The following is a 27,685-nucleotide window of genomic DNA, read 5'->3' on the forward strand; positions in this document are numbered from 1 at the left end:
AAGGGAGGGGGCTTTGTGATACAGTGAACTGGTTGATATGGAGGATGCGGGGAAGTCTCGTCCCTCCGCTCCGCTAGGTAGGTAAAGTGACGGCCGCCTTCCTCTCATCGGCCGCAAAAAAAATTCCGCCCGGCGACTTGACTACAACTCGAACAACCTCTCCTGCACCAATCCACAACACCAAGGAAGAGAATATACAGTTCGCCATGGGTGCATCAGCAAAAAAACAAAAGCGCGAGGAATTCCGCAAAAAGTTCGCTGCTGCGAACTCCGCAGAATCTGGCGAAGGCTCCCCCGCCTCAGCGGCCCTGAAGCTGCCTCAGAAGAAATACTACCGGCAACGCGCTCATGCGAATCCATTTTCAGACCATATGTTGCATTAGTATGTTTAATCCTCCTATATATTTTATTTGGCACTCTTCAATTGGAAGATTCAGGGCTAATCGGCTGTTTGTTTGCGCTGTGTATAGCCCCCTCACCCCAGCACATATGGACTGGAGCACACATTTCCCGGCCTTCACGAACCCCGACCCCATGCAGACTAACCTCGCCGGCGCAAGGAAACTGCTGAAGGATGTCGAGGTTGTAGACATTGGGTGTGGATTCGGCGGGTTACTTGTCGGGCTTGCGCCAGTTCTCCCTGATACCCTTATGGTTGGTATGTTTCTCCCCTGGTTCAAACATGATATAACCCCATGAATACAAACACAGAGAACTAATAAATATCCCTGAAAACCAGGAATGGAAATCCGTGTCCAAGTAGCCGAATACCTAACCGCCCGCATCAAAGCCCTCCGCAACCAACAACAGCAACTTCTCCAAGTCCAACCCCCTACCTCCTCAATACCGACCCCAACGCCACCTAAGGCAGCTCCAGACACTCCAGGCATCACAGGAACAGAGTCAACCTCCGACGAAACATTCCCTACCACCATAATTCCAGGTGGATACCAAAACATCACGGCGCTGCGCGCCAACACGATGAAATTCCTACCCAACTTCTTCGCGCGCGGCCAGCTATCCAAGATCTTCATATGCTTTCCAGACCCCCATTTCAAGGCCCGCAAGCACAAGGCGCGGATTGTGAGCGAGTCGCTGAATGCCGAGTATGCTTATAGTTTGAAACCTGGGGGACTGTTGTATACGATTACGGATGTGGAGGAGTACCATTATTGGATTTTGAGGCATTTTGGGTATTATTATCAAGGACAGCAAGGGCAGGAGCAACAGGGAGAAGGAGGGGGAGGGCAGGAGGAGAAGATGGAAGGGTCGTCGGAGTTGTTTGAACGGTTGACGGAGGAGGAATTGGAGCGGGATGAGTGTGTAAGGGTTATGAAAGATGCTACGGAGGAGGGTAAAAAGGTGACGAGGAACAAAGGGAATAAGTATGTGGCTGTTTTCAGGAGGAAGAGTAATCCGGAGTGGATTTGATTTGAGTTACTATACGGCTAAGTAGAGATAGGCCTATTTTCCATCTATTCGGAGTTCTTATTGGGATTTATCAATTAATTTCTGAGCTAGCATTGGCGGTTATATTGAAGTGGACTGAGTATTTTGTTTCATAAATCTTTAATAATCCGACACCGACATGACTTGTAAGAAAGGAAACCAAGGAGAGAGCCCACCCAATGCCATTGGCTCGTAGAATTCGCCTGCCTATATGCAATCGGGTGTAGATAGAAAAAGATAAAATAAATAAACAATGAATGACAAAAATGTTAGGCGACTCGGACAGCCAAATCTAAGGTTGCGTAAAATACGAAAGGACGCTGCGTTTTGCGTTAAGTCATAAATCCTGATATAATACCTGATTATCAGGCCTATAAAGGTCATGTCCTGGGCGAAGTCTTCAATCGGATGCCTTCGCATCGTTCGCACACGGCCAGCTGAACTGGACCGCCGATGATCCGGCCTTTGGCAGTTCGTCTCGGCTCGCCTTCCTTGACAAAGTACCGACCTTCAGGACCGAAGCCATCGCCGCACTCATGGCAGAGAAAACAGTTGTCGTGCCACTTCCCACCTACTGCTGTGACCACAATGTCATCGAGAACAGGCTTTTTACAGCCTGAGCAATTAGGAGCGGTTCTGCGAGAGTGGCAGTTTAGACACCAAGCATAGCCGTCTTTCTCCACGAATGGAGTGTTCGAATTGAAAGGCTGAAGAGATGGTCAGTAAAATTTCAAATGAAATATGGAGGATACATACATCACCACATTCAGCGCAAAAGAAGTGGCCGACATGCCACTCGGCACCACAAGCAACAACCACTTCTCCTTCGATTGGAGTCTTGCAGCTCTTGCACCTGGGGCTGAACAATTCATGAAAGTCAAGGTGACAATAAAACCTCAAAGAATGAGCCTCCTCATCCGCCGAAGGATCCGCAAGTCGCTCCGCCCGCTTTGCATCTGGCTCTTGGTAGAATGCAACGCATTCTAGGGCAGTATGGCAGTGGTAACAGATAAAGCACTCTGGATGAAAGCGTGTCCCTGCAGCCGTAACAACTTTCCCTGCAATGGGAAGTGAGCACGATTCACAGGATGCAGTGGGAACGCCGGCACGAGAGTATGTAGACATCCAACGATCTTGCGATGGCAAGAATTTCCTGAGTCCATTACTGGACCTCTGGGGATCCTTTGGATTTGATGGTGGTTTTGGACTTGGCTTTTGCTCTCGGGGTTTGTCCATCTCCGCTATAGTGGGTTCCTTTTCATCTGCGATATTGATAACGGGAACAGAGGGTGGTTCAGATACCGCAATAGTTGGCGGCGAAGGAGCAGACTCGGGGGCTTGGATTTCCGGTATTTCTCTCTTCGGTGGGCTCTGTGCTTCTGTGGGTTTCCAAGTCGGATCGAAGCTGACAATAGGCCGACCAGTGCGGTCACTCACCGCAGATGGCATCGGGAGCTTCGAGCTGCGGTCTGACCTCCTTTTGCTCGTAGCGGCCCTAATGTCGTCGCCACGGATTTCAAGTCCATCCTTTGTGGGTACCGATTCTCTGGTCTCCTGTGTCACATCAGGAATGGGTGGAGAGGGTGTGTTGGTCCTGTAGTCAGGATTTCTCGATTGAGTAGGCGGTTGTTTATGAAGCTCGAAGCGAGACAACTTATCAACGAACGGAATGCTGCCAAAGCGGCTTGGTAAAGGTCGAGACCCCTGGGGAAGTGCATTGCGCGGCTTCGATCGAAGCGCAGAGGAGTCGGACTTCGAGAACATTGAGCGTTGGTCGTCATTGGGGTCAGGCTCCTCGTATATCTGGTCCTTTGGGTTCCTAAAAATACCTCTTGACGAGTCACCGTTAACTCCCACAATCCCTAGGCCATCATCACTCGGCTGCTCTTGATCGCGTGGAAGTGCAAAGTTAACCTTGAGGTTCTTCCTTGGGATCCCACTTCTTTTGTGGACTGAACCTTCCTCGCCAAAGCCAGTGGGCTCTGACTCTGTGCTAGTTTTGGTGGGTTGACCTCTAAATGAAAGGCGATGACTGTCACGCCAGGAATTTCGAAATCCGCTTCGTTTTTCTTGGGGTGGGCTCTGCTCTTCGGGGCTGCCGTGTGGCTTGTTCACATCTGGGTTACGATAGGGTGCATAGGGGTTTTTGAATTGAAGTCCCGGGTTTTGGTGCATCCATACTAGTTCTGTAGCTTCGTCTTGTGCATCTTCGTGTATGCGGATTTCGTCATTGACCTCCATCCCTTGCAATGCGTCACGTAAAGATCTTGCCTCCTCTCTTTCTATCCGCCGTTGAGGGGCCTCACGATAGCTTGGCGGTTGAGATGTCGACGAGATACGAGAGAAGGCCCGAGCTGGGGAGACATTCTTTCGGACAGGAACAACCCTGGGCTCTTGAACCAGTGGTCGACCGGTTGAACTACCGACAGAACTTCGGAACGAGACCGGTCGATGATTCGAGAGAGCACTGGAGGCACGTGGGCGTTCGATCTCGGCCGGCGGAGCTGCCGAACCGGCTCTCGAATGTCCGTACATTGACATAGCAGATGTAGCGCGTGGTGGAAGTTCGTCTCGAGGCTTTGAAGGTGATTCTGTTCTGGATGGTAGTGGTCGGGAACCACCAGGACGTGTCGGCCGATTGGTTCTCAAATCCTTTAAATAACTCGCTGCAGGGAAGAAACCAGACAATTCATGAGCATGGGAGAGGCCTCGAGGAAGAGCAAAATTCCGAAATTAAATCAAGCTCAAGGTAGTGTCAAGAGCATGAAGAATGCCAAGACTTGGGCCAGCAATGCAGACTCACCGATCTGATCGTTGGACATGTATGAGGGGCCGGGCGGAGTAACCTTCCGCTGGGAATCTCTGCCCTTGTTATGCTGAAGAGAAGATCTGTGGATCATTTTTGACGAAGCTCGCTGTCTTTAAATATCATATCAACTACGAGAATAGGCGTGAAACACGAAATGTACCGGTGGGACGTGACAGGTCGTGTCGTGTCGGTCTGGATGATGTCGGCGATGAGGTACGCGAATAGGGCCAATGAACGTCAAGGAGGTGGCTGGGAGAGAAGGAAATGGAAAGAGAGGGTTGGAACTGGGTACAAATGAACGTGGGTCGGTCTCAGTCGGTGGAGGAATTGTTTCAGCTGGCAATGAGGTTGGAAAAATGAAAGGAAAGCGATATCGATGGCTGTTATCGCAGATGACTGTAAACAAGCACCAGAATTGGGGTCAGGACTGGTGCCTCGGGCGATACAGGAGCTATGGCCACCAAAACACAAACAGTGCAAACATGTGAGGGGTGTTGCACGTTGCTGAGCATGTCAGCTCCACCTCTGCATTCGGCAAAGATCCTGTTCTCCGTGATGTTGCATATCGCCGACCAATGCCTTAGCAAGACGTCGGCCATTCGAGGCAATTCGGGCATCATATCCAGGCCCCGAACTCCCTGACAGGAATGAGACTCGCAAGGGTCATTCTTTTGACACACGTTTCGCTCGCCTCCTAAACAGGATTAGCGTACTGGCTAGTCGTACCTTCCTAATCCGGGTGTCGGCTCCTTCCTCCATCCTCTGCTCCGTGGGTTAGCTATACGGTATACAGTATGGACTGCGGGCGGCCTCTCGTTGGCCGGCACAACTGCTTCCGGATGGATGTCTGGGAATTCGACCATCAAATCAACAATGTTTCTTATCACTTTACGGCTTGTTTCGCTTCCGCCGCTCATAGAGATCTCCGCACGGCTCTTAACCGGCACCTTTGCCGATCCACCTCGACCATGGCTGAGGCCCAAACTCCAAACCCCAAACCCCAAAGCCAAACCCACCTCCAGATGGCCGGCGCCGGGCACCAATGGTAGTCTCGTTAGCGTGCTTTCGGACTCGTCGCCGGCCTTAAAAGGCTGGCTTTGGGGCTAGCCTTTGCTGTTAGCTTCTATATTTCTTCCATGTCACCTTGGCCCTGCTTCGTTCTTCTCTCCGGATTTCTTCTCTGCTCTTTCCCTCCGGCTGTCGCATTTCGTTCATTCAACTTGCCGTATATAGCTGCGGTCTTCTCCCTAGGGCGCCAGAGAGTCTCGTGCGGATCTGGCCAACGCTGCACATGTCGAAGGCCCGGGCAACCTCCCCTTCTGTTCTCTATCCGCTGGTAATCTTAGCCACTGTCCATGGCAGATAACACTCCGATCGACATAATCCGCTCTCGCGATTATGATAACGACCTACATATACAGGAGTCCTTCAAGGAAGGGCGCTCTGGGAGCTTAAACCATGAGCAAGCCACAACTGCGCAAGAGAAAGCTACGGATGACCTACCGCCAGATGGTGGATATGGCTGGGTTTGCGTTGCCAGTGTCTTCTGGATCAACGCCCATACATGGGGAATCAACAGCGTTGGTGTTGAAATTTCGCGCACGCTATGATGATGCTAATATGTGCCATAGAGCTACGGTGTGTTCCTTGCCCACTACCTTGCCAACGAAGTGTTTCCCAACACATCACCTCTAATGTATGCTTTTACTGGCGGTCTAAGCATATCCTGTGCCCTCCTCGTTGCACCGTTGGCCACCTACCTAATCCACCTTCTTGGAATCCGGGTGGTCCTGAATATGGGCGTTTTCTTTGAAACGCTCAGCCTAATAGGATCCTCATTCGTTACACAGAGGTGGCAAATATTTCTTAGCCAAGGCGTTTGCTTTGGGTTCGGTATGGGATTTTTATTCGTTGGTAGCGTTGGAATTACACCGCAATGGTTCCATCGTCGGCGAGGCCTCGCTATGGGAATTAACGCCGCCGGATCTGGGTTGGGCGGCTTGATCTATTCTCTGGCGGTTGGTGCGATGATACCTAGGTTAGGGCTCAGCTGGGCGTTCCGGATATTAGGGATAGTTGCCTGTGTTGTGAACTTGGTATGTGCGAACCTACTCAGGGATCGCAATAAAGCTGTCGGAAGCCGTTTCAAAGCTTTCCACCTCCCACTACTCAAACGGCCCGAGTTCCTTCTTTTTCTTGCATGGGGTATTTTCAGCATGCTCGGCTACGTCGCTATCCTATTTAGTATGGCCAATTTCGCCGTCTCAGTCGGTCTGTCCGCCCACCAGAGCAGTATCATTGGAGCCCTACTCAACCTTGGGCAGGGTCTAGGGCGACCTTTCGTTGGCATGTTCAGTGATAAGCTTGGCCGTATCAACATTGCGACCTTTCTTACCTTCCTATGTGGTCTTTTTTGTCTAGTAATCTGGACTTTTGCTCGCAGTATGGGCGTTGTCTCCTTCTTTGCCGTTCTCGTTGGCACGGTAGCAGGCACGTACTGGGCTACTGTAGCGCCGGTGCTGGCGGAAATTATCGACCTAAAGGATTTGCCCGGTGGTCTCAGCATTACCTGGCTCATCCTAGTCCCACCAACGACCGTTGCAGAACCCATAGCGCTTTTGCTGCGAGATAACAACTCCATCGACCGCGTTTACTTGCATGTCCAGATTTTCACCGGTCTCATGTACATCGCTGCTGCGGTGTGTCTTTGGATAGCGCGAGGCTGGAAGGTGGGAGACAATATTCGAGCTAAGCAAGAGCAGTCGGCAGCTGCCCTAAATACCGACAAGAAATCCGAAGGTGTTGTCCTACAGCAGCACAGCGGCGAATTTGGTAACAACAGGAATGTTGAAGGACCCCCACAGTTGTCAACAAAGACTGCAATTTGGTTACCTCATACACTCATCCGCCGGATGGTAACAGCTAGGAAGGTCTGATATATCTAATTTAGAGAATGTCACCTATCGATTGTACATAGTAATAGAAAAAGTAGCTTTAGACTTTGAAAGATGACACTGCACACTGATATTATCCACAGGTGTACACCTTAATATTGTACTATGAAGATGTATCTTTTCCCCAGTCGTTTCCATCAGACGCCATCCGATAAAAGTCCCCACTAAAACTACCTAATTACAACTCGAGGTCGTATCGTAAAGACACTTTTGTTCCTATTTAACTAAACAAACCTGTCTAATTCTTGCTATTCAGGATCAATATCCGAACTCTCCTCTTTCCAACGCCCCGTCCACTCTCCTCCTTCACAGAACTAACATTAACCTTGACCCTCTGGAAAAGCTCAACAAGCATTGCCCGCTGCTCCTGACCCTTATCAGAAACCTTAAGCGTATACTCCTCGGGATCAAAATCACTCTCACGCCTGGGTACGAGCTCTCTTCGCGCCTCGACAGAGCGCAACGCTTGATCACCCGGTAAAACGAAATCCTCCAACCTTACAACACCCTCAATACCGAACCGGGGAACAAATACCACGACTCCGTTCTCGAAAACGCGCATGACGTAGCCGTCTTCCTCGATGCCGCTGTCGACTCCGTCCGTGGCGAGCTTCTCGCTGCGCGCTTTGAGTGCTTGCCCGACGTAGTATTCAATGCTAGCGCGGCCGGCATGCTGCGCGTTGCGGTGGCGGTAGTTGATATTGCGGCAGATGTCTTCGAGACGGTTGCGAGTGATGGAACCCTGGATTGTGGCGCGGCCGTCTTCGCCTTCGTAGTTGATCGCTGCGGCAAGTTGGCGATGGACGAGGAGATCGGCGTAACGGCGGATCGGGGAGGTGAAGTGGGTGTAGATGGGAGAGGCTAGACCGTAGTGGCGGAACTCAGACTCGGCGTGGGCACCTGCACCAAAATATTCGGCTGATGTCATACAACGGGTCGCTAGAATGCGGACCAGGGTGTTAAAGAAGGGGTTCTGGGGGTCGGTGCAGCGGTCGAGGGAGTCAGCGAGCGCGCCAGAGCTTGAAACATCAAGGCGCATGTCTCGCTTTTTGGTAAGTTGGCTGATGAGCTCTTCGAAGTTTTGAGGTGGAGGTGTGGCGTGTCTTCGGAGCATGGCGGTTTGAGGGAAGGAGTTGTAGATTTTGGTTGCGACAGTGATATTGGCGTGAAGCATGAATTCCTCGACAAGACTATTTGTCGCGAGCATAGCCTTGGTTTTGACATCTGCTAGCGGATCACCAACCTCGTCGCTGTCTGCTTCAATGCGGACTTCCGGAGATGCGAGATTCAGTGCACCAGCATCCATGCGCTTCTGGCGTAGGATCTTTGACATGTGAAGCAGTGTGCGCATGCTTTCTGTCAAATCATCAGTCTTCGATGGATCGTCAATCCGCAGCTGTGCTTGCTCGTAGCTGAAGGCTTCGCGCGATCGAATCACAGACTTTGTGAAGTCAGCAGAAACAACCTCTGCATCCGGCGTCATCTCCCATAGAACCGAGAACGCATAACGTTCCACATATGGTTTGAGCGAGCACAGATCCGTGCCCAAAAGGTGCGGAAGCATATCAATACGCTTGTCGACTAGATAGACTGTCGTTCCTCGAACACTAGCCTCGAGATCCATGGCATTGTTAGGTTTGACGAAATGGGAGACATCTGCGATGTGGACACCCACTTCGAAATTACCATTAGGCAGCTTTCGTGCGTGGAGAGCGTCGTCGATATCTTGGCACCCTGGAGGATCGATACTGCAAATGAGAAGGTCCCTGAGATCCCTGCGTCCTCTCCAACCGATATTGTCCTTACTTTCTGGTACTCGCCAACCATGGCCCTCTGAGGGAAGGCAGTCCAATACGGATTTCGGGAAGGGTTTGTACTGCACGTCATATTCGAGTAACAACGCTTCTGTTTCGGCCCCCTTCGTTTCCAACTCTCCTAGTGTCCGAATGAAATGTCCAGTTGGATATCGGGAGTCGCGGTTCCAACTATCGATCGTGACTAGAATTCGCTGACCAAGTAGATCCGTCGCCTGTCGCGTTCGAACCCGGATCTTTGGAACTTTCTTGTCCATTGGGAGAACAAAAACATTCTGTTGTCGCCGGCCGGTAGTTTGGGTACTTGTTGAAGTTGAATCCACGGTTCCAACGTATTGGCGCCAGTTTCGCTTCACAACACCGACAACCTTTGCGGTCGGTTGTGGCCGCCCCTCGATGTTCTTCCCATGTGCCTGTTTAACCTCCTCTTGTAACGCTCTCCGTTCTTTTTCAGTTACGACGGCTTCGTTGTCACCAGCTTCGGGGTTGTCATTTTTGGTGACAGCTTCTTCCTCCACGAGTTTTGTTGACGGAGATTTCCACTGGTCCTTGGGTAATACTTCAATCACAACAACGTCTCCAGAGATAGCCCGGTTGCTGTTATGACGGCCCATGATAATCAGAGGCTTATCGAATGCCGCAACCTTAACTTGTCCTTCCAAGTAATTGTAAGGGGAGACATTGAAAACTCCTTGATGTAGGTTTCCAGCCCTAAGGCCTGTCATCATCTTCGACATTGAATAGTACTCTGGATAGAAGAGCTCCCCCCGAGACTCCTTCGCCTCCCGAGCTTCTCTTGACTCGTTAATCATGTCGAGCAATCTGTCCGCTTCCTCCAGGCCATTGACATAGTTCTCTAGAGACAAGGCCGTCACATTTTCCTCTTTAGCCTTGCGCAAGTTCTCTTTATCATCCGTAATGACCACTATTGTTGGAAGCGACTTCTCCTTCTTGCTTTTTGTCACTGCGTGCAGGTGGTCCATGTACCATTTCGCAACTGTTCTAACGGCTCGGTCGTTCCTATCATTGATCGACTCGTCCTGACCCCTCCTAACGTGTGTTTCAAGGCGGAACTCGTTGAAGAAAAGATAGAAACGTTTTTCATCGGTTTTGATCAGGGCGAGCAAGCGATTGTACAGTGGAAGAGACTGGTTCTTCAGCTCCTCCAGAACCGTTTGAAGAATAATCACATCATAGAATGCCCCTGTATGTTCAAATAGGTCCATACCATTCAATAACGCGTTTGTATCAGGTACGATGTAATGTCCGCGGGGGAAGGCAGTTGTTCCTGCAGGTTGCTCAGAGAGAACGAATGGTACAACTACAGCATTCCGCAATTAGCAACAGGGTTGTAAGGCGCAAATTGAAGAATTTTCTCACTGTTTCCATTTGCATCCGTCGGAGCGACTGATGGACATGTTGTACACAGCCTCGACGAACAAGGGATATCCTGTCTTAAGTAAAGCTCGCGAACAATCTTTTGCACCTTTCCACTTTTTGTCGAGCGGACGAAGACTTTGCTGGTGACATTCGCAGTCGACGGATCTGCGGAAAAGTCACGCCTGAGACTCTTCATTTTTTCCCCCCTGATACAGGTTCTGATCTCGCGGATCAGATTATCTTGATAGCAGGGTTGAGTCGTTGTAATCGATACAAAGTCGTCGGTGCGGGCGGCGCTGATCTGCGCAGTTTTGGAGAGTCGTCCGAATCAGGAAAGTCACCCGCAACTCGGCTCCAACTCCGACTGTCTTGATCACCTTAGGCTTCACATTGAGGACGTGATCTTGTACTCTCCGAATAACTTGTATCTCTAAATCATTAATTAATCTGTTAATATGGCTATCGCAGTAAGTTAAATTACGCCCATAATGCTCTCTACAATCATCTTTATAGCACAACTACTTAACTGTTGATAGGCCGTGGGGCAACTATGTTCAACCGCGAGCCTCTCAGCCAATTTGGCCCAGTGTCGAACACTTGTGCGGAAAGCAGTTGAAGCTGGTGCAAAGGTACTGTGCATGCCGCCTTTTGGATATGTATGCATTATGTCTGACGAAATCCGCAATATTTCAGGCATTGTTCCTTCCAGAAGCAGCGGACTATATCGCCTCATCTCCGGCGGAAAGCGTTTCACTCGCCCGCCCAGTACGGGATAACGAGTTCGTCCTAGGTCTTCAAAGTGAAGCTCGATATGGTGATTTGCATATTAACGTTGGGATCCACGAACCTGCATCGGACGGTCGAGTAAAGAATACTCTCATATGGATCGATAACAAAGGCGAGATAACGCAACGCTACCAGAAAGTCCATCTATTTGACGTAGACATTAAAGGAGGTCCTGTTTTGAAAGAAAGCTCGTGAGATTCTATCAGGTGATCTTCTACTATTGGACCTGTCATTGACGCATGTAAAGGAGCGTCGAGAAGGGAACTGAGATCCTTCCGCCATTTGATACAGTACTCGGGCGTGTTGGTCTATCAATCTGCTTTGATGTAAGTTACCCCGCCCAATCTCAGTCTGCCAGTAAGTATGTGATTGCTTATGGGAAATATCACAGTTACGGTTCCCAGAAATCAGTTTGGCTTTGAAACGTCAGAATGCTCAGATCATAACCTATCCATCGGCATTTACTGTTCCCACAGGCAGAGCACACTGGGAAACGCTTCTTCGGGCCAGAGCGATTGAAACCCAGTCCTATGTCATAGCTGCTGCACAAGCCGGTCCGCATAATGAGAAACGACGAAGTTATGGCCAGTCTATGATTGTAAATCCTTGGGGCGAGATCTTGGCTCAGCTCGGCGATGACTATCAGGAGCCGCAAATCGCCGTCGCGGACATTGATTTGGATCTTTTGGCAAAGGTTAGGAGAGAAATGCCATTGCTCAGAAGAACAGATATATATCCAGAGATATAATGAAATTAAGACCAGCCAGGCATTTGTGTTATCATTAATGAAACATATCATGTCCTACAATTCTTGTCATCTCGATTATAGACAATTTTCAATGGCCCGAGGATGTCTATGGGTAAACTTATTTTCTCTTCCTTTTCTAAAACAAAGCGTGAGAGTGAATAGTTCATGATACAGTATGTCAGGATGCGCGCGGAGAACAAGCGAATAACAAGGAAAGCGAATGATGCAAGACAACCAACACCATCTAAGTATTGAAAACGGATCTTTACCGAGATAGGTGCGACCACTCGACCGCGATTGTCTTTTTTGATCACTCTATGTACAATGTACAATTAAATGGGGCGGCAACAAAGTTCACTTCCGCTGCGGGTCCTCAAGGATGCCCTCAGCTTCCAGTCTCCGTCGGGCCTCCTCCAGCGCCCATGTTTGTATCCTAAATTTCACGTTAGCCTATGCATTTCTTTGGTTGGAGATCGGCAATAGCATAGCGAAAGGTTCGCGACCACTAAAGCTGGGCGCACATACGAGGTGTCAGGCTTGAAGACATATGCAACTCCGGCAACGAGTAGACTGCCGACAAATCCATAGTACCAAATGTTCTCCCAGCCCTCCTTCACGTACTTCTGGCCGGGCTTAACACCGAAGAGATACCCTGTCGGAGGGTCGTAGTGATCACCGTGGTCGGCGGCGCGGAGATTGCTTCGCGTAGAAAAGCCCTGAATGCTCTGGGGGCTGCGACGAATACAGCGAGCGCGAAGGCATTGTGACAATGGGCGAACAGCCATCTTGAATATGTAGATCCTGCTTTGTAGCTATTTACCGATTGAGGTAGACAGTGGCGGTTGAGACCCCTGTCGAGTGAGGGTGGCTGGCGGAGAACAAATTGGTCGGGGTTCGGTTTCTTTTTCTTCGTAAGATGGTGAGAGGAGATGGCCCAATGTATGAACCCCAGGGGACATTCGATTGCCGGGGTCGCAGTGAATGTCTTGTCGAAGTAGAGGGGTGACGAGATGAGCCGGTGTCGATATTCAGAAGCCGCAAAAGGCCGATGGTGCCAAGCGCGGCTAGTCCAAACTGAGTAATATCGCGATCCCGCCTTTCTGCCTCACAACTCAGGCTATAATATTGCCTGAGGCATGAATATATAGCACTAAACGCGTCGACGCGTCAAGGCACCACAATGTGTAATGACCGTGCTCTCGGCGCTTGGATTGAGCCTTGAACCAACAACAATCCTGATTATTCTCTTCTTGCACTAGTGATTCATCGACAGATCATTATTCCTGTTATCTACTCTCAAATTGTTTGCGCTCTTTACTACGAAACCAGGATCCCCTCGAAATGCCCTGCCGCAAACTGCCGTGTCAACATGAACCCCGTTTATAAGGGACCACAGCCAATTCCAGCCTCTACAGCTTCACGCTCGAAACTAGATACATTCCGATACAAAAATGATAACGATAATGGTTCTGGAATACCGACCATGAAGACCTCCCCGCAAAAGGGCCATACAAACAAAGAAAACCAGACATCCTGGTTAAATGGGGTGGTGGAACGAGAAGAGTCGAAGCAGAATGGACAGCAGCAATCACAAGGGATTGCGGAGAGTAAACCCATCAAAGATTGCCCGCAAACACCTGGTAATAGGCTGCCTTTGGCAGACCTTATTGGCAATGCAGAAGATGCCTTTAGCCGGGCACCTGTAGGACAAGAATTTACACCAGAAGACTATGTTATTTGGCAACATGCTCCTCCTAGCTCGAATCCAAGCACCCAAACACCCGCAACGCAAAGCAAAAAGCGTCGTCATAGCGAGTCTCCGAGCAGCTCCCCGTTAGCCAGTTCTAAAGGTGCCCGAAAGGGATCTTTTGACATGCAGTCTTTCCAGGCTCTGCTCAAGACGCCACAGAACGACCTCGCGGCAGATCTTTGGAATAATTATGTCGCCAAAACAGGTACACACGTTCCAGATCTTCAACAGCCTCGCTTTGCGAATCTTCTATCGTCCTCTCCACATACACCCGGATCGGCCAGGACAGGCCAAGACTCTTCAGGGTTGAGACGATCAATCAGCTGCAATGCCGAGTGGCCTAGCTCTACGACAAAGAGGAGGAAAGTAGAAGAAGCAAGTCTCCCAACAACAAAAGGCCGGACCATATTTTCACGATCGAGAAGCAACATAATGGTCCCAAAGGATCTCAAAGCCTCCAACTTTAGCTCGCTGGTCAAAGAGATGGAAAGGAGTCTTAAAAAGCCCCCTTCCAAGCAAGCGGAACCCCCGAAGACCAATCCAACGACAATACACAACAAGGTACGTCGAAATCGATCAGCATCACCATTGGAAACAAAAATCGCCAAACCCACTGCTTGGGGGGGCAGCATTGATGAGGATATGGTTGATGCCCCCGACGCTCCTACAAACAAGAAGCCTTTGCAGGAATCATCATCTGATTTCGGTGGCGATGACCTGGACGATGAGTTCCTTGGATTAGCAGAAGCTTCGATTGATCCCTTCGTGGAGTCCACCGGGATAGTGTGCACGAAAGGAGTGCTTGGTACAAAATATGGACAAGGCTTATCTTCAGAAAGGGACGATCAATTTTCTGACAAAAATGATGATGATTTACGCACGCGGCCAGATAAGGAAGCATCACACAACACAGACTATGGATTTGATGTTGATGAGTTTGACGATGATTTTGAAGGATTCGGGGATAACATCGATGAAATCCTCGCGGGTTGTGATCAAACCCCGAGCTACAAGGGCCCCAGCGCCATTCAACAACAATCTCCAGTATCAAAGCATCCGCTCCCGCACAAACGTACGGAAAGCCCGGTTGCAATTGCAAATGGTCTGCAAAACGAAACGAAAGAACAGTTTACAACTTTCAGCGATGAATTTGACAACGATGAGTTTGACATGGACTGCTTTGATCAGCCCGTCCCACAAGGTGAAGACAGTCCAGATGATGTCCGTGGCTCTTAGGGAATATACTCATTAGGTCTTTGCTAAGTATTTTATTAATAGAACTATAGAAGTCGCAAAGCTATCAAGCGTTACTTGATCGTGGATGTTGCTGATTCTACCTATACTACTCCGAAAGGGCGTCTACAGCCAGAGAAGGTTTGCTGCTACCCAGCCTTATGATGCCTCATCCTGAACTAACTTTATCAAAAAGGTCCTGGCAGTACAGGATGAAACCAACAAACGTAAGAAGGTCATCGTGCTTCGGGACTCCTGGTTCGATAGCCCGTGCGATAAAGAATCCTACATACACTTGATCGGCGAATTTGATGCAATGGGTCATTGCATTGTCACTGACGCTCAAAATATGATTATAATTCACCCTGACCACCTTATATCCGCAACAGTCATAGCAGACTCGATCAGTTGCCAACGACGAGCAGTACTACAGGATCGCATCAAACGAACATCTGATATTGGCAAGCCACAAGTATTCGGCAACATATTTCACGAGGTTTTCCAGGAGGCTATGAAATTGAATCAATGGGATACGGCATCCATGCGGGCATTGATTGAAGATGTTGCAGTCAAACACGTGGAAGAACTATATCTGATTCACATGAGCCTCAATGAAGCTGTTGACCATGTGATGGCCAGGATTCCCGGCATACAAAACTGGGCAGACGCCTTCCTTCGACCAGAGCCAGGGGTAAGTACAGGTGTAAAGACCGTATAGCACTTCTCTATCTAACTTGGAGCAGGCACATTCATTCGTGGAGGACAGGAACAGTTCGAAACTGAAATTAAGTGTCAACAAACTCCTGGAGGTGGAGGAGCACATCTGGTCACCGATGTATGGGCTCAAAGGCAATATCGATGCCACTGTTCAAATTACCTGCAACGAGGGAGAGGGAGACAAAAACTTGATTGTGCCCCTCGAGCTTAAAACCGGCAATAAAGAGACGAACCAGGCTCATCGAGCTCAAACTGCGTTGTACACCTTGTTACTTTCTGATCGTTACGGTAAGGATCAGCCAAGCATTATCTATTGAATAACATTTACTGACAATTCTCTGAACAGACGTGGAGGTTACGTTTGGCCTTCTATATTACCTGGAAACGTCAAAAATCATGCGAATTCGAGGCATACGGCACGAGCTCTTGCATATGGTACAGGAACGCAATCGTGTTGCCGGGTATGTGCGGCAGAGATCACATCTGCCCCCGATGATCAAGAGGCCTTCGATGTGCAATAGATGCTATTCGAAGACGGCTTGTTTCATTTACCACAAACTTGTCGACGATGGAGACGGCGAGACTAGCGGCCTTGGTGACGAGTTTGTGAAAGCAATGGAGCATTTGAATCCATCGCACCGCGACTTCTTCCGGAAATGGGATGACCTCCTTACGAAGGAAGAAGTGAGTATGATGAGGTTCAAGAGAGAACTGTGGACACTGCTCAGTCATGAACGAGAAGCGCTTGGACGGTGTTTTGGCAATATCGTGATTGAGCCTGGAACAACTTGCGAAGACAAGGACGGAACGAAAATCAATCGATACCGCTATACCTTCATTAAAAAGCAACAGTCACCATCGTTCTCGTTCACCGAATCCCAGATAACTGTTGGAGAGCCCATTGTTATTTCGGATGAAAAGGGTCACTTCGCGCTGGCCAATGGATATGTTGTGCAGGTCAGCCCCCGGCGCATCACCGTCGCAGTAGACCGAAGGCTCCACAGTGCTAGAACAAGGTCAAATGGTTTCGATGCTACAACGAACCAGTCATTCCGAGGCATCATGGAAATCACGGACGGCAACGCTCCTTCTACCGCATCCCCAATAGAACCGGGAGAGGAGACGCTCTATCGATTGGATAAGGATGAATTCAGCAATGGCATGGCTATTGTCCGAAGCAACCTCATCGCTATGATGGAGAAAGATCTGTTTCAAGCCGGCCAGCTAAGAAGACTAATCGTTGAAGGAGCGCCGCCTGCGTTTAAAGACAAGGTGCCTCGGTTGGCCGGTTTGGACAAAGCAGGCCTAAATGTTGACCAAAAGCAAGCAATAAACAGGGTTATGAGCGCGCAGGACTATGCCCTGGTCCTAGGGATGCCGGGAACTGGCAAAACAACGACTATTGCCCACATCCTTCGAGCTCTGGTTGCTCAGGGGAAAAGTGTCCTCCTAACTTCTTATACGCATACTGCAGTCGACAACATCTTGCTGAAGATTCGAGATGACAATATGCGCATTCTCCGTATTGGAGCGGCCACCAAAATACATCCGGATGTTCAACAGTTCGCTCACCTCGCAGCTGCGCCCAAGAAGACTATTGAGGAACTGAAGGCCACATACGAAGACTCACAAGTAGTTGCTACTACTTGCCTTGGGATTGGCCACAACATATTCAATCAGCGCGTCTTCGACTACTGTATCGTTGACGAGGCATCCCAAATAACGCTACCGGTGTGTCTGGGACCTATCCGGATGGCAAAGACGTTTATTCTCGTTGGGGACCACTATCAACTTCCCCCACTGGTGCAAAACAAGGAGGCACAGGCAGGTGGACTTGACGTCAGTCTGTTCAAGCTACTATCCGATACGCACCCCTCGTCGGTGATAAACCTTGAACATCAATATCGAATGTGTGAGGACATCATGCTCCTCTCAAACACCTTGATCTACTCAGGTCGCTTGAAGTGCGGCACCCCAGAAGTTGCTGCGCGCTCTTTGGAGATTCCCAACATTGGAGGTCTCAAGCAGCACCACCTTAACGGCTTCTCTCAAACAAGTCAGAGCCGCCAATTATGTTTGGGAACAGGCCAAGGCCGCTGCTGGCTACGTGACCTGGTTGATCCCTCAACCAAAACTTGCCTCGTCAACACTGATACGCTTGGGACAGCCGCTCGTGATGTTGTCAACGGGTCGCGGATAGTGAACCCTATCGAGGCAACCCTATGCAGTCAACTTGTAGAGGCACTTATATCGTGCGGCATTCCGGCGCGTAGTATCGGTGTCATCACATTCTACCGCAGTCAACTCTCACTCCTCAAACAGAACCTCCGACACCATCTTCCAGAGCTTGAAATGCACACTGCAGACAAATTCCAAGGGCGAGACAAGGAAGTTATCATCTTAAGCTGCGTACGAAGCAACCAGGAGAACTATGTCGGCGACTTATTGAGTGACTGGCGCCGAGTCAACGTTGCCTTCACACGAGCACGCACCAAACTCCTCGTCTTAGGAAGCAAGAACACCCTCCGCAACGGGAATGAGCTTCTAGGAAAATACGTGAAGCTGATAGAGCAGCGAGGCTGGACTTATGACCTGCCAAAAAGCGCCGTGGAAAATCACATATTCGACGACGTCCCTCTTTCAACGTACGACCACTTCACGCCCAGTCCCAAAAAGAGTCCCTCGGTGAAGAAGACGCCTCGCAATCCATTGAGCCCTGTTCAGGGACGCCAATCATCGTCGGGGCTCAAAAAGCCCGCGAAGAAGGGACTGAAGATCTTGAGTGGTCAAAAGATTCTCGGGAATAAGCCTGTGTTACAAGATGTGGTTAACGATCTTGTGGGATGATTGGAGCTTTTTACGTTTTTGGCTTTGAATCAATCCATGTGGCGTTCTTGCATACGTTTGCAATTTCTTATGAGGATATCCATAGGCATTGAGTTGGTTTATTGTTGGTTGGGTTCCTACTGGATGGTATAACTTGGTTTATTGGATAGCCACATGTGATAGCTTATGACCAAAAAGATGTTCAACTACACAGCAGTTGATGTTGACTTTTCGATTCACAGCAGTCTGTGATTCTCCAACTTTTAGCGGTTCAAGACTTTGGCATATTGCATAATCCCCATCCAGGGAATATATTGTACTTGGTCACCAAGTTGCTAATATCCGGGAATAAAGCCCTAAGCTAGAGTAAGAAGTGGTTACTTTGGTTACCTCTGGCAGGGTCCGAGCAAAAGTTCATTTCTACATTATTGATGCACCAACATACTCCCAACAAATAAAGTGCCGAGCATCCTGGGCCTTCGCATCTTTGTCCTTTGGAGCAGGACTCCCAGTACTAGAGGCTACCGCAGGCAACACCACGATCGTATACCCATCCCTACCCTCTATGCTGCCTCTCCCTAGGGCACCCGCGGAAAGAGAGAACCAAGCCGGAGTCTTGCAGACTCGGGGGGCAGTTTCTCGGCTGCATTATTACGATTGTCAGCATGGTATTGGTTTCCATGAGTTCGAAAATAGAATTAGGTAGAACATACAAAAGCGTAATGAATAGATGCATTATCCATTTCGGAGGAATAAACCCGTGCCATTTTAGGCTGACTAGATCAGAAGCACTCGCATCGCCTATCTCTGGTGCATCGTATCGGCACAGATATGGATCTATATCGTCGTCTGCAGAAACTCGTCGAGACTGAAGAGATACCATGGCTAACCACTCAGAGACCTCGACACAGAGGTCTTTCAACTCTGATTCAGGCGTTTCGTTTGTGAATTCTATGCGAGAAAATGAGGGTGTTGTAATGTTTTCTTTAGTTGTGCAGACTGGCTCGCAAGATATTATTTCAGGGTTGTTACCCTTTAAAGCCGTGTCAGCTATCTTCCGTTAGCATTGGCCTGAATAGGAATATTTTAGTGCCCAATACCTTTGGCAACACCGAGCGAGTCCGTTCCTAGGTCGAAAAATAGCCATGTTACAGGATTGTTTAGGACATTTTTAAAAGCCCACTCTATCCTCTGAAATCCCTTTTTACCATGCAACATTGACGGTAACCGTAGGTTAAGTTCGACCACTGTAAAGGTCATCAGTTTGTTGCTAATGAAAAGATATACTGCGTAAAAAATAAAAAAAAGCTTACGGAATCTTTCCTTTCCATGTTTCTTCCCACCATGGCGGACGGGTTTTCCGGTTAATCCAGTCCTCTCATAAACCTCCTTATTCAGCTCAAGTTTTAGGATGCCTGGTGCTTGAGTCAGCCAAGTTTGATTGTGAGAGGGTATTCCAATTACTTACCATCTACGAAGGTGAAGACACTGTCCAGCCCTGATCGACCCTCCGATAACATAAGAACATTCCCTAACATAAAACTGATAGTCAGCAAATGATCATTTGGCGCATGTATGTAAATGACAGTGTCACTTCACATAATCTGTCACGGTGCACAAGATGTCGAAGTTGTTCAAAGTCATAGAACTTGTACAGTACCTTTTTTTATGTAGGTGTTAAAGAAGTCTGTCTCTATCAGGGAGGAAAGAGTCATAGATGTGCGAGCATATTGGAGCTTTTGTAATTTGGAGTTCAATGAGCTCTCAATGGATGTATAGGCCTTTTTGGTCAGGGTGACTTCGACCTTGATAGGCAGTCAGTGAATGGTTATTTTGTTATATGAGATTGTAATAGGCAGGATAAGGTACCGTATGCACGAGTGGATGGCTTAGAATCGTGGAGAATGGGGATTTCTTGGTGGGAGGCTGTTTGCGATCAATGAACTGAGACAGTTGGCCTACGGTGGTGTAGCATTTTTCGCGCCCAGAGGCATCATCGTCCTCTAACCCAAACATTATAGATTCTCAATTGTATGTTCAAGTCAACCGTACCCGATAGCTTGGACGTGAAAGAAATCTAGGAGCTATGTCATAAAGCGCTTCTTTTCTTTCTGTCTTCAAGGATTGATATGACAAAAGATATAAAGCATGAACATGAACTCCGGGATTATAAATCCAGCTTTATCAAGGATTATTTTGTGTCTAAGCACCCAACAAGGTGATGTTATAAAAATTCTCGAATATCAAGTGTGAATGTGCAAAAGTAGATACAGATAGTACGGGATTCTGGAAGACGTTCAAGACTTCAAAGAAGTTGTCAGCCTCAGGCATTGAGGCCCGCCCAATGTCACGGGCGAAACTCCGAAAATCATTGGTGATGGTCTTCTCAAGCTTCAAGTTCCGCGCCTTTCCAGCAACCCGGTTTCTACTCTTATTTACCAATTGCTCTTTATATTCTACTGTTGCGATCGCGCTTTTGCACCTCTCCCTGTCTGGAACCCCTGTCGTCCCACGCGCAAACACTCTCGCAAATGGCTCCCCCGCGGCGAAACCTACTTCCCAAGGAGCGCTTCAGCTTCGCCTTCGGATCGCTTAGGACACAGAGCTATCATGATCCGGCTGCAAAAGGACCTGGTTCTCATACGTACGTCCGCCAGGAAAACACAGATGTCAGCGCCTCTACAAAGGAAGCGGAAGCTCATGCTTATAGGATAACACAGAATTCGTTCAATCGCATGGAATCCCACCGGGCAGCTCGTTGCTACAGGTTCTGCCGATCGCACCCTTCGAATATGGAATCCGGAGCGCTCGCAACCTAGATATTCCACTGAACTACGCGGTCACACTGCGGGCATCGAAAAGGTCCTCTTTAACCCGGCGCGCGACTCAGAGCTAGCAAGCTGCTCTAGCGATGGCACAGTACGAATATGGGACGTACGCTCAAAAACATGCGTGAGCCGTCTAGATGTCGGAGGGGAGGCATTTACATTAAGCTGGTCTGCCGACGGCAAGGTCCTTATCGCTGGAAGAAAGGTAGGATATTACTCTGGCGCAACCGTCGGCCATTGGATCTAACGCATACTTCATAATGGTAGGATGATACTCTTGTACCGATATCCCTTGAATCGCCTTCATCCCCAAATATCTCTGTCGGTGACAGCACCTCCAAATCGACCATATACAAGACTCTCGATTCCCATCCCCAGCCAATCCAAACCAACGCAACCACATTCTCCCACCACATATCAACTAGCGAGTCCCCCGATCTCCATCTCTTCGCGACGACTGGCGAAGGCACCGTCAAGATAATGTCCTACCCCTCCTTCGAAACCCTCCACACCCTCTATGCCCACACATCAGCCTGCCTCTCTATCGCCCTCGCCCCAACAGGCCGCTACCTCGCCGTCGGTGGCAGCGACGCCCTCATCTCTCTTTGGGACACAACAGAGTGGATCTGCCGCCGCACTGTCTCAAGTAGCAATGGCGGCGCAGTACGCGGGGTAAGCTTTAGCTTCGACGGACGCTTCATCTGCGGCGCATGCGATGAATCGGGTTGTGGCGGGAACGGAATTGAAATCTTCCACGCGGAGACCGGCGAGAGCGTACATACGGTGCCAACAGGGGGAGGATCAAATACAGGGATCTCCGCTGTTGCGTGGCACCCGTCAAGGTATTGGTTGGCTTATTCAACAACCGCGGATTTCTCGGGCCCCGGGGGGCTGAGGATTGTAGGGGCTGCGGGCGGTGGCAATTTATAGTGCTGATGCCATCTGAATACGCTGGTGATGAGCCTGTATTGCTCATGATAGCTGTACGGGTATGATAATCGTGAATGGGTACCAGTATTACCCTTTCTTATCCAATATATATACCATTTGAGAAGACGAAATACGAACGTGACAAAACCAACATATAATTTGTCCCTTGGACAGAATGATTGGCGTATAAATCTAGAGACGAGATTCCATTATATTCATTAATGTCTACAGAATACACAACCAACCCCTACCCAGCCCAACCAACCAATCCAGATCTACTATCCTATTCCCAAACGCAATCAGTCGGCTAATCTTTAGTAAAACTCCAGAATCAGAACTCCACCTAGCCCCAGGCTTAGTCTCACAAGTCATTAGGTATATCGTAATGGGTAGATAGAGACATGTATGTTTGAAAATCGCAGAAGTTGTTATCACGATCAAGGATTCCAACCCCCAGAGCCCATGATATGAGCCCATTGAGCACCACTGAACCCATCTATATCTGTTGTCATCAGATCGATGGTCTCGGTATTGGGGTCGTTAGGATCTCCGGTAACATTAATGGGGAAGTCCCAAGTGGAAGGCATATTCTGCTGTGACCTTTCGGCGGCGGCGGATGGATTCATTGATCCCATAGAGTATAATGCGTTATTATTGGTGTTGGGGTTTTGATTTGAGGATTCGATGAACTGGTTCAGGCTTGTTGCATCAAATCCTCCTGTTGCTGTTGCTGTTGCTGAGTCTTGAACTGGGGTATCTTGTGATTGTGACGAAGGTTTGGAGTGTTTGGGGGATGAGGAGTTGTCGGTCCTCATGAATGATGTGTTAGACGAGGAATTCATGGTTGATGGAGTGGAGCTTTCTTGGGCGGAATTCGTTACGTCGTGGAAGCGAGAAGGAGGTTCGATGTCGAAGAGGATGCCTGTGCCTGTGGTGTCTTCGCTAGGGTTAAACGTGGCTTTGCTGAAGCCCGGCAGGTTGCTAAACGAGCTCAAGGGTGGTACTGTCGAAGCCGACGTGGAGGTTGGCTGTCGGGAGGGCTGGGGCCGTGGGCGGGCGGGAAGACAAGCAGGAAGGTTAGCCCGGTTATCAGGTTTCGAATTTGGGTCCCATGATTGAGCATTGCCTCCGCTGCATGCTTTACCTGCGGCGAGTGAACGGTGGAGTGTCCCAGCATTTGGCGCGGTCTGTGAGACCACAAATTTAGCTGAATGTGCCGTCTTTAGGGGGATATGTGCATTACCTCTCCATATGTATGGCCCGCAAAAAAAGATCTTCGAGCCTGCTGCTGTCCAGTCGACGGTAGCCGGATATCTTGGAATGGAGTTCCTTCGATGTCGACTTCTAGCTGACAGAGGAAGGACTCGGTGAGAGGGTTCTGATTCTTCAGAGCGTCGAGGACGACGAAGACAAATTGCAACGAAGAGCGGGCGGCCGTATCATCAGGTCGGAACTTTAGATATTGTACAAAGACACGAGCAGCGACATAAACACAAAATGAAATAAAAGGGTTCATCTAGAAGCCCGTCAGCTTGTGCGGTGAGATACAACGTAATTGTGTCAACTTACTTTGCTCATGTCCATTGAGCTAACCATTTTCATGATGCTTGATATTTGGTCTGCCGCGACAATACACCTTCGTTTGCTTTCCAGTATAATCTGTTCCGGCATGCGGTTTTTCTCAGCTTTGAATATCGCCGCTTGGTGGAGACATATCGTGGACGTGTGGACAGCAAGGTTGCAAAATAGAACGTTCGCATCGCCCATTCCAGCAGGGAGCCGCAAGTGGCTCGGCATCGACAGCGCGAAGTGAAGTAAAATATTATCATGGGACCTATGACGCTGCCAGAAAACTCCGTTGAGATCGTTGTCGTTGTCCTGGGCTTCAGGACGATGCAGATGCGTTAAGTTTCGGCCCAGCAGGCACGAGACAAATGCGACACTTCCGAAGGGCGATAAGGTGGACAGATCCTCGCCCACTAAAATGTCACTTAGGCGCGAGGTCTGCTCTAATTTGCCACTGACAAATGCTTCTTCACTCGCAGGGAGGTTTGTTAAGATCTATTGGTCACTGGTTAGTTCCTTGGGCCTTATAAATGGTTAGCTATGTTGGGTACAACTGACATCTCGCTCATCTATGCAAGTGGGCCACCCAGTTCCAATGCTTGCATATCTGTCAACACAAAACGTCATCCAGAAAACCCTCCGTCGCTCTTCCGTCTCCGTCCAATCTCTCGCTGGTGGTAAGCACTGCTTAACCTCGAGACCCTCGCCATCTAGACGATGCAACCCAAGCATAACGGCTAGTCTAGAAGCTGACCCAGCGCTTAACCATGCCCTAGGGAAGAACATCATCTTATACTCGTAGCAACCGATGAGTAGCCATGTCTGACAATGAGCTAAACTGAGGATACTTTCCCCAAGGCCTTTCATTTGATCCAACTCAGCGTACTTCCGAGCACGCTGGTAAAAGAGTGCATGCAGGTTGGAGTATTTTTCGCTGACAGCCGCTGCATGGGCCCAAACGATGTATTGCAGGCATGCTGGAGGTCGTGAATTAGGAGCGAAATTCATGGTGGCCATATACCGAGGACGGTGTATTACTGGCATAAAGGCATGGGTCTTCTCGAAATAGATTTGGTTCCTGGAGAAAGCATGAGAATTGTGGGCACGAAGAGATGCGCAGACAATACATACAGCTCTTCAATAACCTCACGAGCCGGAAAAGGTTCCTCCAGCCCCAAACTAATCATATCCCATCCGAAGCTACTTGTTGCATCAACTCCCTCTGGTGTAAATGATGGGGGCAGCTCAGTCACTTGCTGGCCTTCTACCGGAGACATTGAATTCATTGAGTTGTGGATGCTGGTTTCCATCACATGCAGGCCGGCACCGGGAGGTTCGTTTGGCATACTGATGGAAAAGTTTTGTTCTTGATTTGGGGGCGCAGTGGTACTGGGTTCCTGGGTTTTCAATAACGTCTCAACCTGGGCTAGAGTACAGGAACAGGGTTAGCATCAACTCCATAACCATGCAGCATCCGACGCGAAAACGCACCTAACCTGGCCTCCAACTGCTTCACATAACCTCTCTTCGGGCCACTCTTCTTCCGCGCCTCATCATATGTGCATTCATGGCCTAGACGCGAGCAAGTCCCGCAGCTGGGCTTTCTCCCATCGCATCTGAGTTTCCTCCGCCGACAGACAGCGCACGCAATGCGCTTTGGGCGAGGAACGTAGCTGGTGTCGCCATTATTGGAATCCGTAGCGGCTTGCCCAGGATTCTGGTTTGTGGGATTTTGTTCGAAATGCGAAGGTGGGATATCGAAGTTGATCTGCGGCTGGCTTTGATCGTCGAGATAGCTCGCCATGGCTTGGTCGGGTCGTGGGGCAGCGGCGCTGCGCTGTGGGTGCGAGATTTCGAGTGTCGGGCAGGAGCTGAGAGTCAGAGGTGCTCAACCTCAATCATAAGTGGAGTGTCAGCAGTCTGGAGGCCCCGCATGAGGAAACAGAGTGAAGCCGATAACTGGTTAGGGGATAGATGGGTTGATGATTAAGACAAGTTGAGGGAATAGGCAGAACCACTTGCGCCACGGCTGGAGCTGCCATCGAAGTTCGGTCCCTCGCCATTTTGGGGGGAAACCAAGCGGATACGAACGACGCCACGTATCAATCCTTCACTCGCACTGATGTTTGTAAGTTCAACCAGTGACAGCTACAAATTTACATCCTTCAGAGTAGCTGGCGTGGGGTTCTTATCCCGGATCCAACGGTGTCGCACAAGCACGTGCATCAGGATGCAGCCGCCTGAGCGTCCCAACCATTTTATGATGCCTGAGATGATGTTCTCGGATTAATTACAGTCCAATAACTTCGGGGTGATAATATCTGGAGAGCAGGCTTATGTATTTCTATTGTAGCCCGTAATGTACAAATTCAACGCCGTCGCAGAAAGAAGCATGAACGAACTCAGTCCAAGCATGATAGCGAGATAGGAGTCCCTGGACAAGGCGACAGGGCCTGCATTCAATAGGCAAGCATTTGTATAATACAATAATTACAGAAAATGGAAGATAAGAACTCCACAAGTCCCGGCTGAGACGCACGCGAATGCGTCTAGTGGTATCCTCTGCGGCGCTTGCCCTGGTTGCGGGTTCTGGGGATAACAACAGCCTTGTTGACGTTCCACTTGGGCCGAGTCTTGTAACCAGATTTCGCCTGTATGACCAGTTAGCATGGTGTATCAACGGGTGGAGTAACTGTGATGGAAGCGCGAGTTTACGTACCGGAAGACCCCAAGGACTCTTCGGGTCAACATTACCCTTGGACTTTCCACGTCCACCACCGTGAGGGTGGTCAGCGGCGTTCATGGCAAGACCACGGACTGTCGGCCGGATGTTAAGCCAGCGCGATCTACCTGCCTTTCCCAGTTGGGTGTACTTATAGTTCGGGTTGCTAGCGACACCAACAGTGGCACAGCAATCTTTATGGATAATACGGACCTCACCACTGGAAAGCCGGATAGTGACATGGTTAAGGGTGCGCTCCCGGACTTGTTTTTCGCGTTGCGTCAACGGCTTCTGTTCATCTGTTTCACTTTGGGTTTCCTGCTTTTCTTTGTCGGCCGCGTTCACCTGGTTGACACCTTTGGATATGAGCGTCCCATACGTGCCAGCGCTACGGCAAAGTTGTCCACCGCCGTCTGGGCGCAGTCCGATGTTGAATATCAGTGTTCCAACAGGAACCATATGTAGAGGCAAGCAGTTGCCTCTCCAGGCAGTTCGGGCAGCCATCACACCGGGGTCCACAGTCCCTCCCATGCTCTTCCAAAGGTCTTCAGGGATACCAGCCATGTAACTCTGCACAACATCGCCCTCCCTCAAACCGTCTGCAGCCACGATATAGCTCAACTTTTGTGTTTCTTTGCTGCGAACCAGTGCAATGTGGGCACTCCGTCCGGGGTCATGTTCAATGCGCTCGACAAGATGCGGACCGGGGGCATCTCGTTTGAAGTCGATCATTCGAATACGGCGCTTGTGTCCACCACCGTGATGCCGCACGGTAACTCTGCCCGTGTTATTCCTACCTCCCTTACTGTGTCCACGTTTTGGAAATGTCAACTTGTGTACCGGCCGACCTTTCCACAGATGATCATTTACGGGCCTTCGCAAGTGTCGAAGACCAGGCGTACGCGGTGTGTATTTTCGCATGTTAATGGTAGAATCCAGGCGAATAGGAGGAGGAGCGAATGCAAGGCTAGGATCGAGGTCGGAGCTTGAGGCAGGCTCTGTTTGTTGCCGCGCACCTGTAGAATTGGCGCGCACAGAAGACGAAGACATGCATCGGAATGGCAATCGAATGCCCTTCAGGGCGATCCGATGTTGAAGCATATTGCACGATATGCTGTGTGGAAAAGAAAACCTGGGAGGGTGAACCAATTGGCCCCAGATGCGGAAAATTGT

At 49.5% G+C, this 27,685-nt stretch overlaps 11 protein-coding genes across 11 annotated transcripts; 5 read left to right on the forward strand and 6 right to left on the reverse strand.

Moving 5' to 3' along the window:
• Window positions 1-206: 206 nt before the first annotated feature.
• On the forward strand, window positions 207-1,431 carry trm8 (tRNA (guanine46-N7)-methyltransferase; the record flags this gene model as incomplete). The annotated part of the gene is made up of 3 exons (XM_041707031.1): window positions 207-382; window positions 471-658; window positions 740-1,431. 3 exons carry the CDS (start codon window positions 207-209, stop codon window positions 1,429-1,431), a joined length of 1,056 nt encoding a protein of 351 aa, XP_041559358.1.
• A 398-nt stretch (window positions 1,432-1,829) lies between these two features.
• On the reverse strand, window positions 1,830-4,349 carry APUU_60213A (LIM domain protein; the record flags this gene model as incomplete). The annotated part of the gene is made up of 3 exons (XM_041707032.1): window positions 1,830-2,156; window positions 2,206-4,115; window positions 4,253-4,349. The coding sequence occupies 3 exons, from the start codon at window positions 4,347-4,349 to the stop codon at window positions 1,830-1,832; spliced, it is 2,334 nt and encodes a 777-aa protein (XP_041559359.1).
• A 1,264-nt stretch (window positions 4,350-5,613) lies between these two features.
• APUU_60214S (MCT family MFS transporter) lies at window positions 5,614-7,194 on the forward strand (the record flags this gene model as incomplete). Its single annotated transcript, XM_041707033.1, has 2 exons — window positions 5,614-5,838; window positions 5,890-7,194. 2 exons carry the CDS (start codon window positions 5,614-5,616, stop codon window positions 7,192-7,194), a joined length of 1,530 nt encoding a protein of 509 aa, XP_041559360.1.
• A 256-nt stretch (window positions 7,195-7,450) lies between these two features.
• DIS3 (exosome catalytic subunit DIS3) lies at window positions 7,451-10,602 on the reverse strand (the record flags this gene model as incomplete). Its single annotated transcript, XM_041707034.1, has 2 exons — window positions 7,451-10,347; window positions 10,407-10,602. 2 exons carry the CDS (start codon window positions 10,600-10,602, stop codon window positions 7,451-7,453), a joined length of 3,093 nt encoding a protein of 1,030 aa, XP_041559361.1.
• Window positions 10,603-10,861: 259 nt separating this feature from the next.
• Window positions 10,862-11,940, forward strand: NIT2_1 (carbon-nitrogen hydrolase family protein; the record flags this gene model as incomplete). Its single annotated transcript, XM_041707035.1, has 5 exons — window positions 10,862-10,873; window positions 10,943-11,035; window positions 11,100-11,383; window positions 11,440-11,518; window positions 11,584-11,940. 5 exons carry the CDS (start codon window positions 10,862-10,864, stop codon window positions 11,938-11,940), a joined length of 825 nt encoding a protein of 274 aa, XP_041559362.1.
• A 354-nt stretch (window positions 11,941-12,294) lies between these two features.
• Window positions 12,295-12,725, reverse strand: APUU_60217A (uncharacterized protein; the record flags this gene model as incomplete). Its single annotated transcript, XM_041707036.1, has 2 exons — window positions 12,295-12,373; window positions 12,466-12,725. 2 exons carry the CDS (start codon window positions 12,723-12,725, stop codon window positions 12,295-12,297), a joined length of 339 nt encoding a protein of 112 aa, XP_041559363.1.
• Window positions 12,726-13,309: 584 nt separating this feature from the next.
• DNA2 (bifunctional ATP-dependent DNA helicase/ssDNA endodeoxyribonuclease DNA2) lies at window positions 13,310-18,487 on the forward strand (the record flags this gene model as incomplete). The annotated part of the gene is made up of 5 exons (XM_041707037.1): window positions 13,310-14,911; window positions 14,969-15,064; window positions 15,120-15,614; window positions 15,667-15,928; window positions 15,987-18,487. 5 exons carry the CDS (start codon window positions 13,310-13,312, stop codon window positions 18,485-18,487), a joined length of 4,956 nt encoding a protein of 1,651 aa, XP_041559364.1.
• Window positions 18,488-18,886: 399 nt separating this feature from the next.
• On the reverse strand, window positions 18,887-20,482 carry APUU_60219A (ribonuclease P protein subunit p40; the record flags this gene model as incomplete). The annotated part of the gene is made up of 7 exons (XM_041707038.1): window positions 18,887-19,109; window positions 19,180-19,516; window positions 19,567-19,713; window positions 19,780-19,881; window positions 19,935-19,997; window positions 20,127-20,271; window positions 20,336-20,482. 7 exons carry the CDS (start codon window positions 20,480-20,482, stop codon window positions 18,887-18,889), a joined length of 1,164 nt encoding a protein of 387 aa, XP_041559365.1.
• Window positions 20,483-20,997: 515 nt separating this feature from the next.
• On the forward strand, window positions 20,998-22,224 carry APUU_60220S (WD repeat-containing protein; the record flags this gene model as incomplete). The annotated part of the gene is made up of 3 exons (XM_041693437.1): window positions 20,998-21,110; window positions 21,187-21,499; window positions 21,562-22,224. 3 exons carry the CDS (start codon window positions 20,998-21,000, stop codon window positions 22,222-22,224), a joined length of 1,089 nt encoding a protein of 362 aa, XP_041559366.1.
• A 437-nt stretch (window positions 22,225-22,661) lies between these two features.
• On the reverse strand, window positions 22,662-25,594 carry APUU_60221A (putative C6 transcription factor Prf; the record flags this gene model as incomplete). The annotated part of the gene is made up of 6 exons (XM_041693438.1): window positions 22,662-23,411; window positions 23,468-23,740; window positions 23,794-24,285; window positions 24,349-24,868; window positions 24,922-25,216; window positions 25,282-25,594. 6 exons carry the CDS (start codon window positions 25,592-25,594, stop codon window positions 22,662-22,664), a joined length of 2,643 nt encoding a protein of 880 aa, XP_041559367.1.
• Window positions 25,595-26,339: 745 nt separating this feature from the next.
• On the reverse strand, window positions 26,340-27,613 carry APUU_60222A (mitochondrial 54S ribosomal protein uL2m; the record flags this gene model as incomplete). Its single annotated transcript, XM_041693439.1, has 2 exons — window positions 26,340-26,441; window positions 26,510-27,613. 2 exons carry the CDS (start codon window positions 27,611-27,613, stop codon window positions 26,340-26,342), a joined length of 1,206 nt encoding a protein of 401 aa, XP_041559368.1.
• Between the last annotated feature and the right edge of the window lie 72 nt (window positions 27,614-27,685).

Source organism: Aspergillus puulaauensis, chromosome 6 (genome assembly GCF_016861865.1).
Source record: "Aspergillus puulaauensis MK2 DNA, chromosome 6, nearly complete sequence".
Lineage (NCBI taxonomy): Eukaryota > Fungi > Ascomycota > Eurotiomycetes > Eurotiales > Aspergillaceae > Aspergillus > Aspergillus puulaauensis.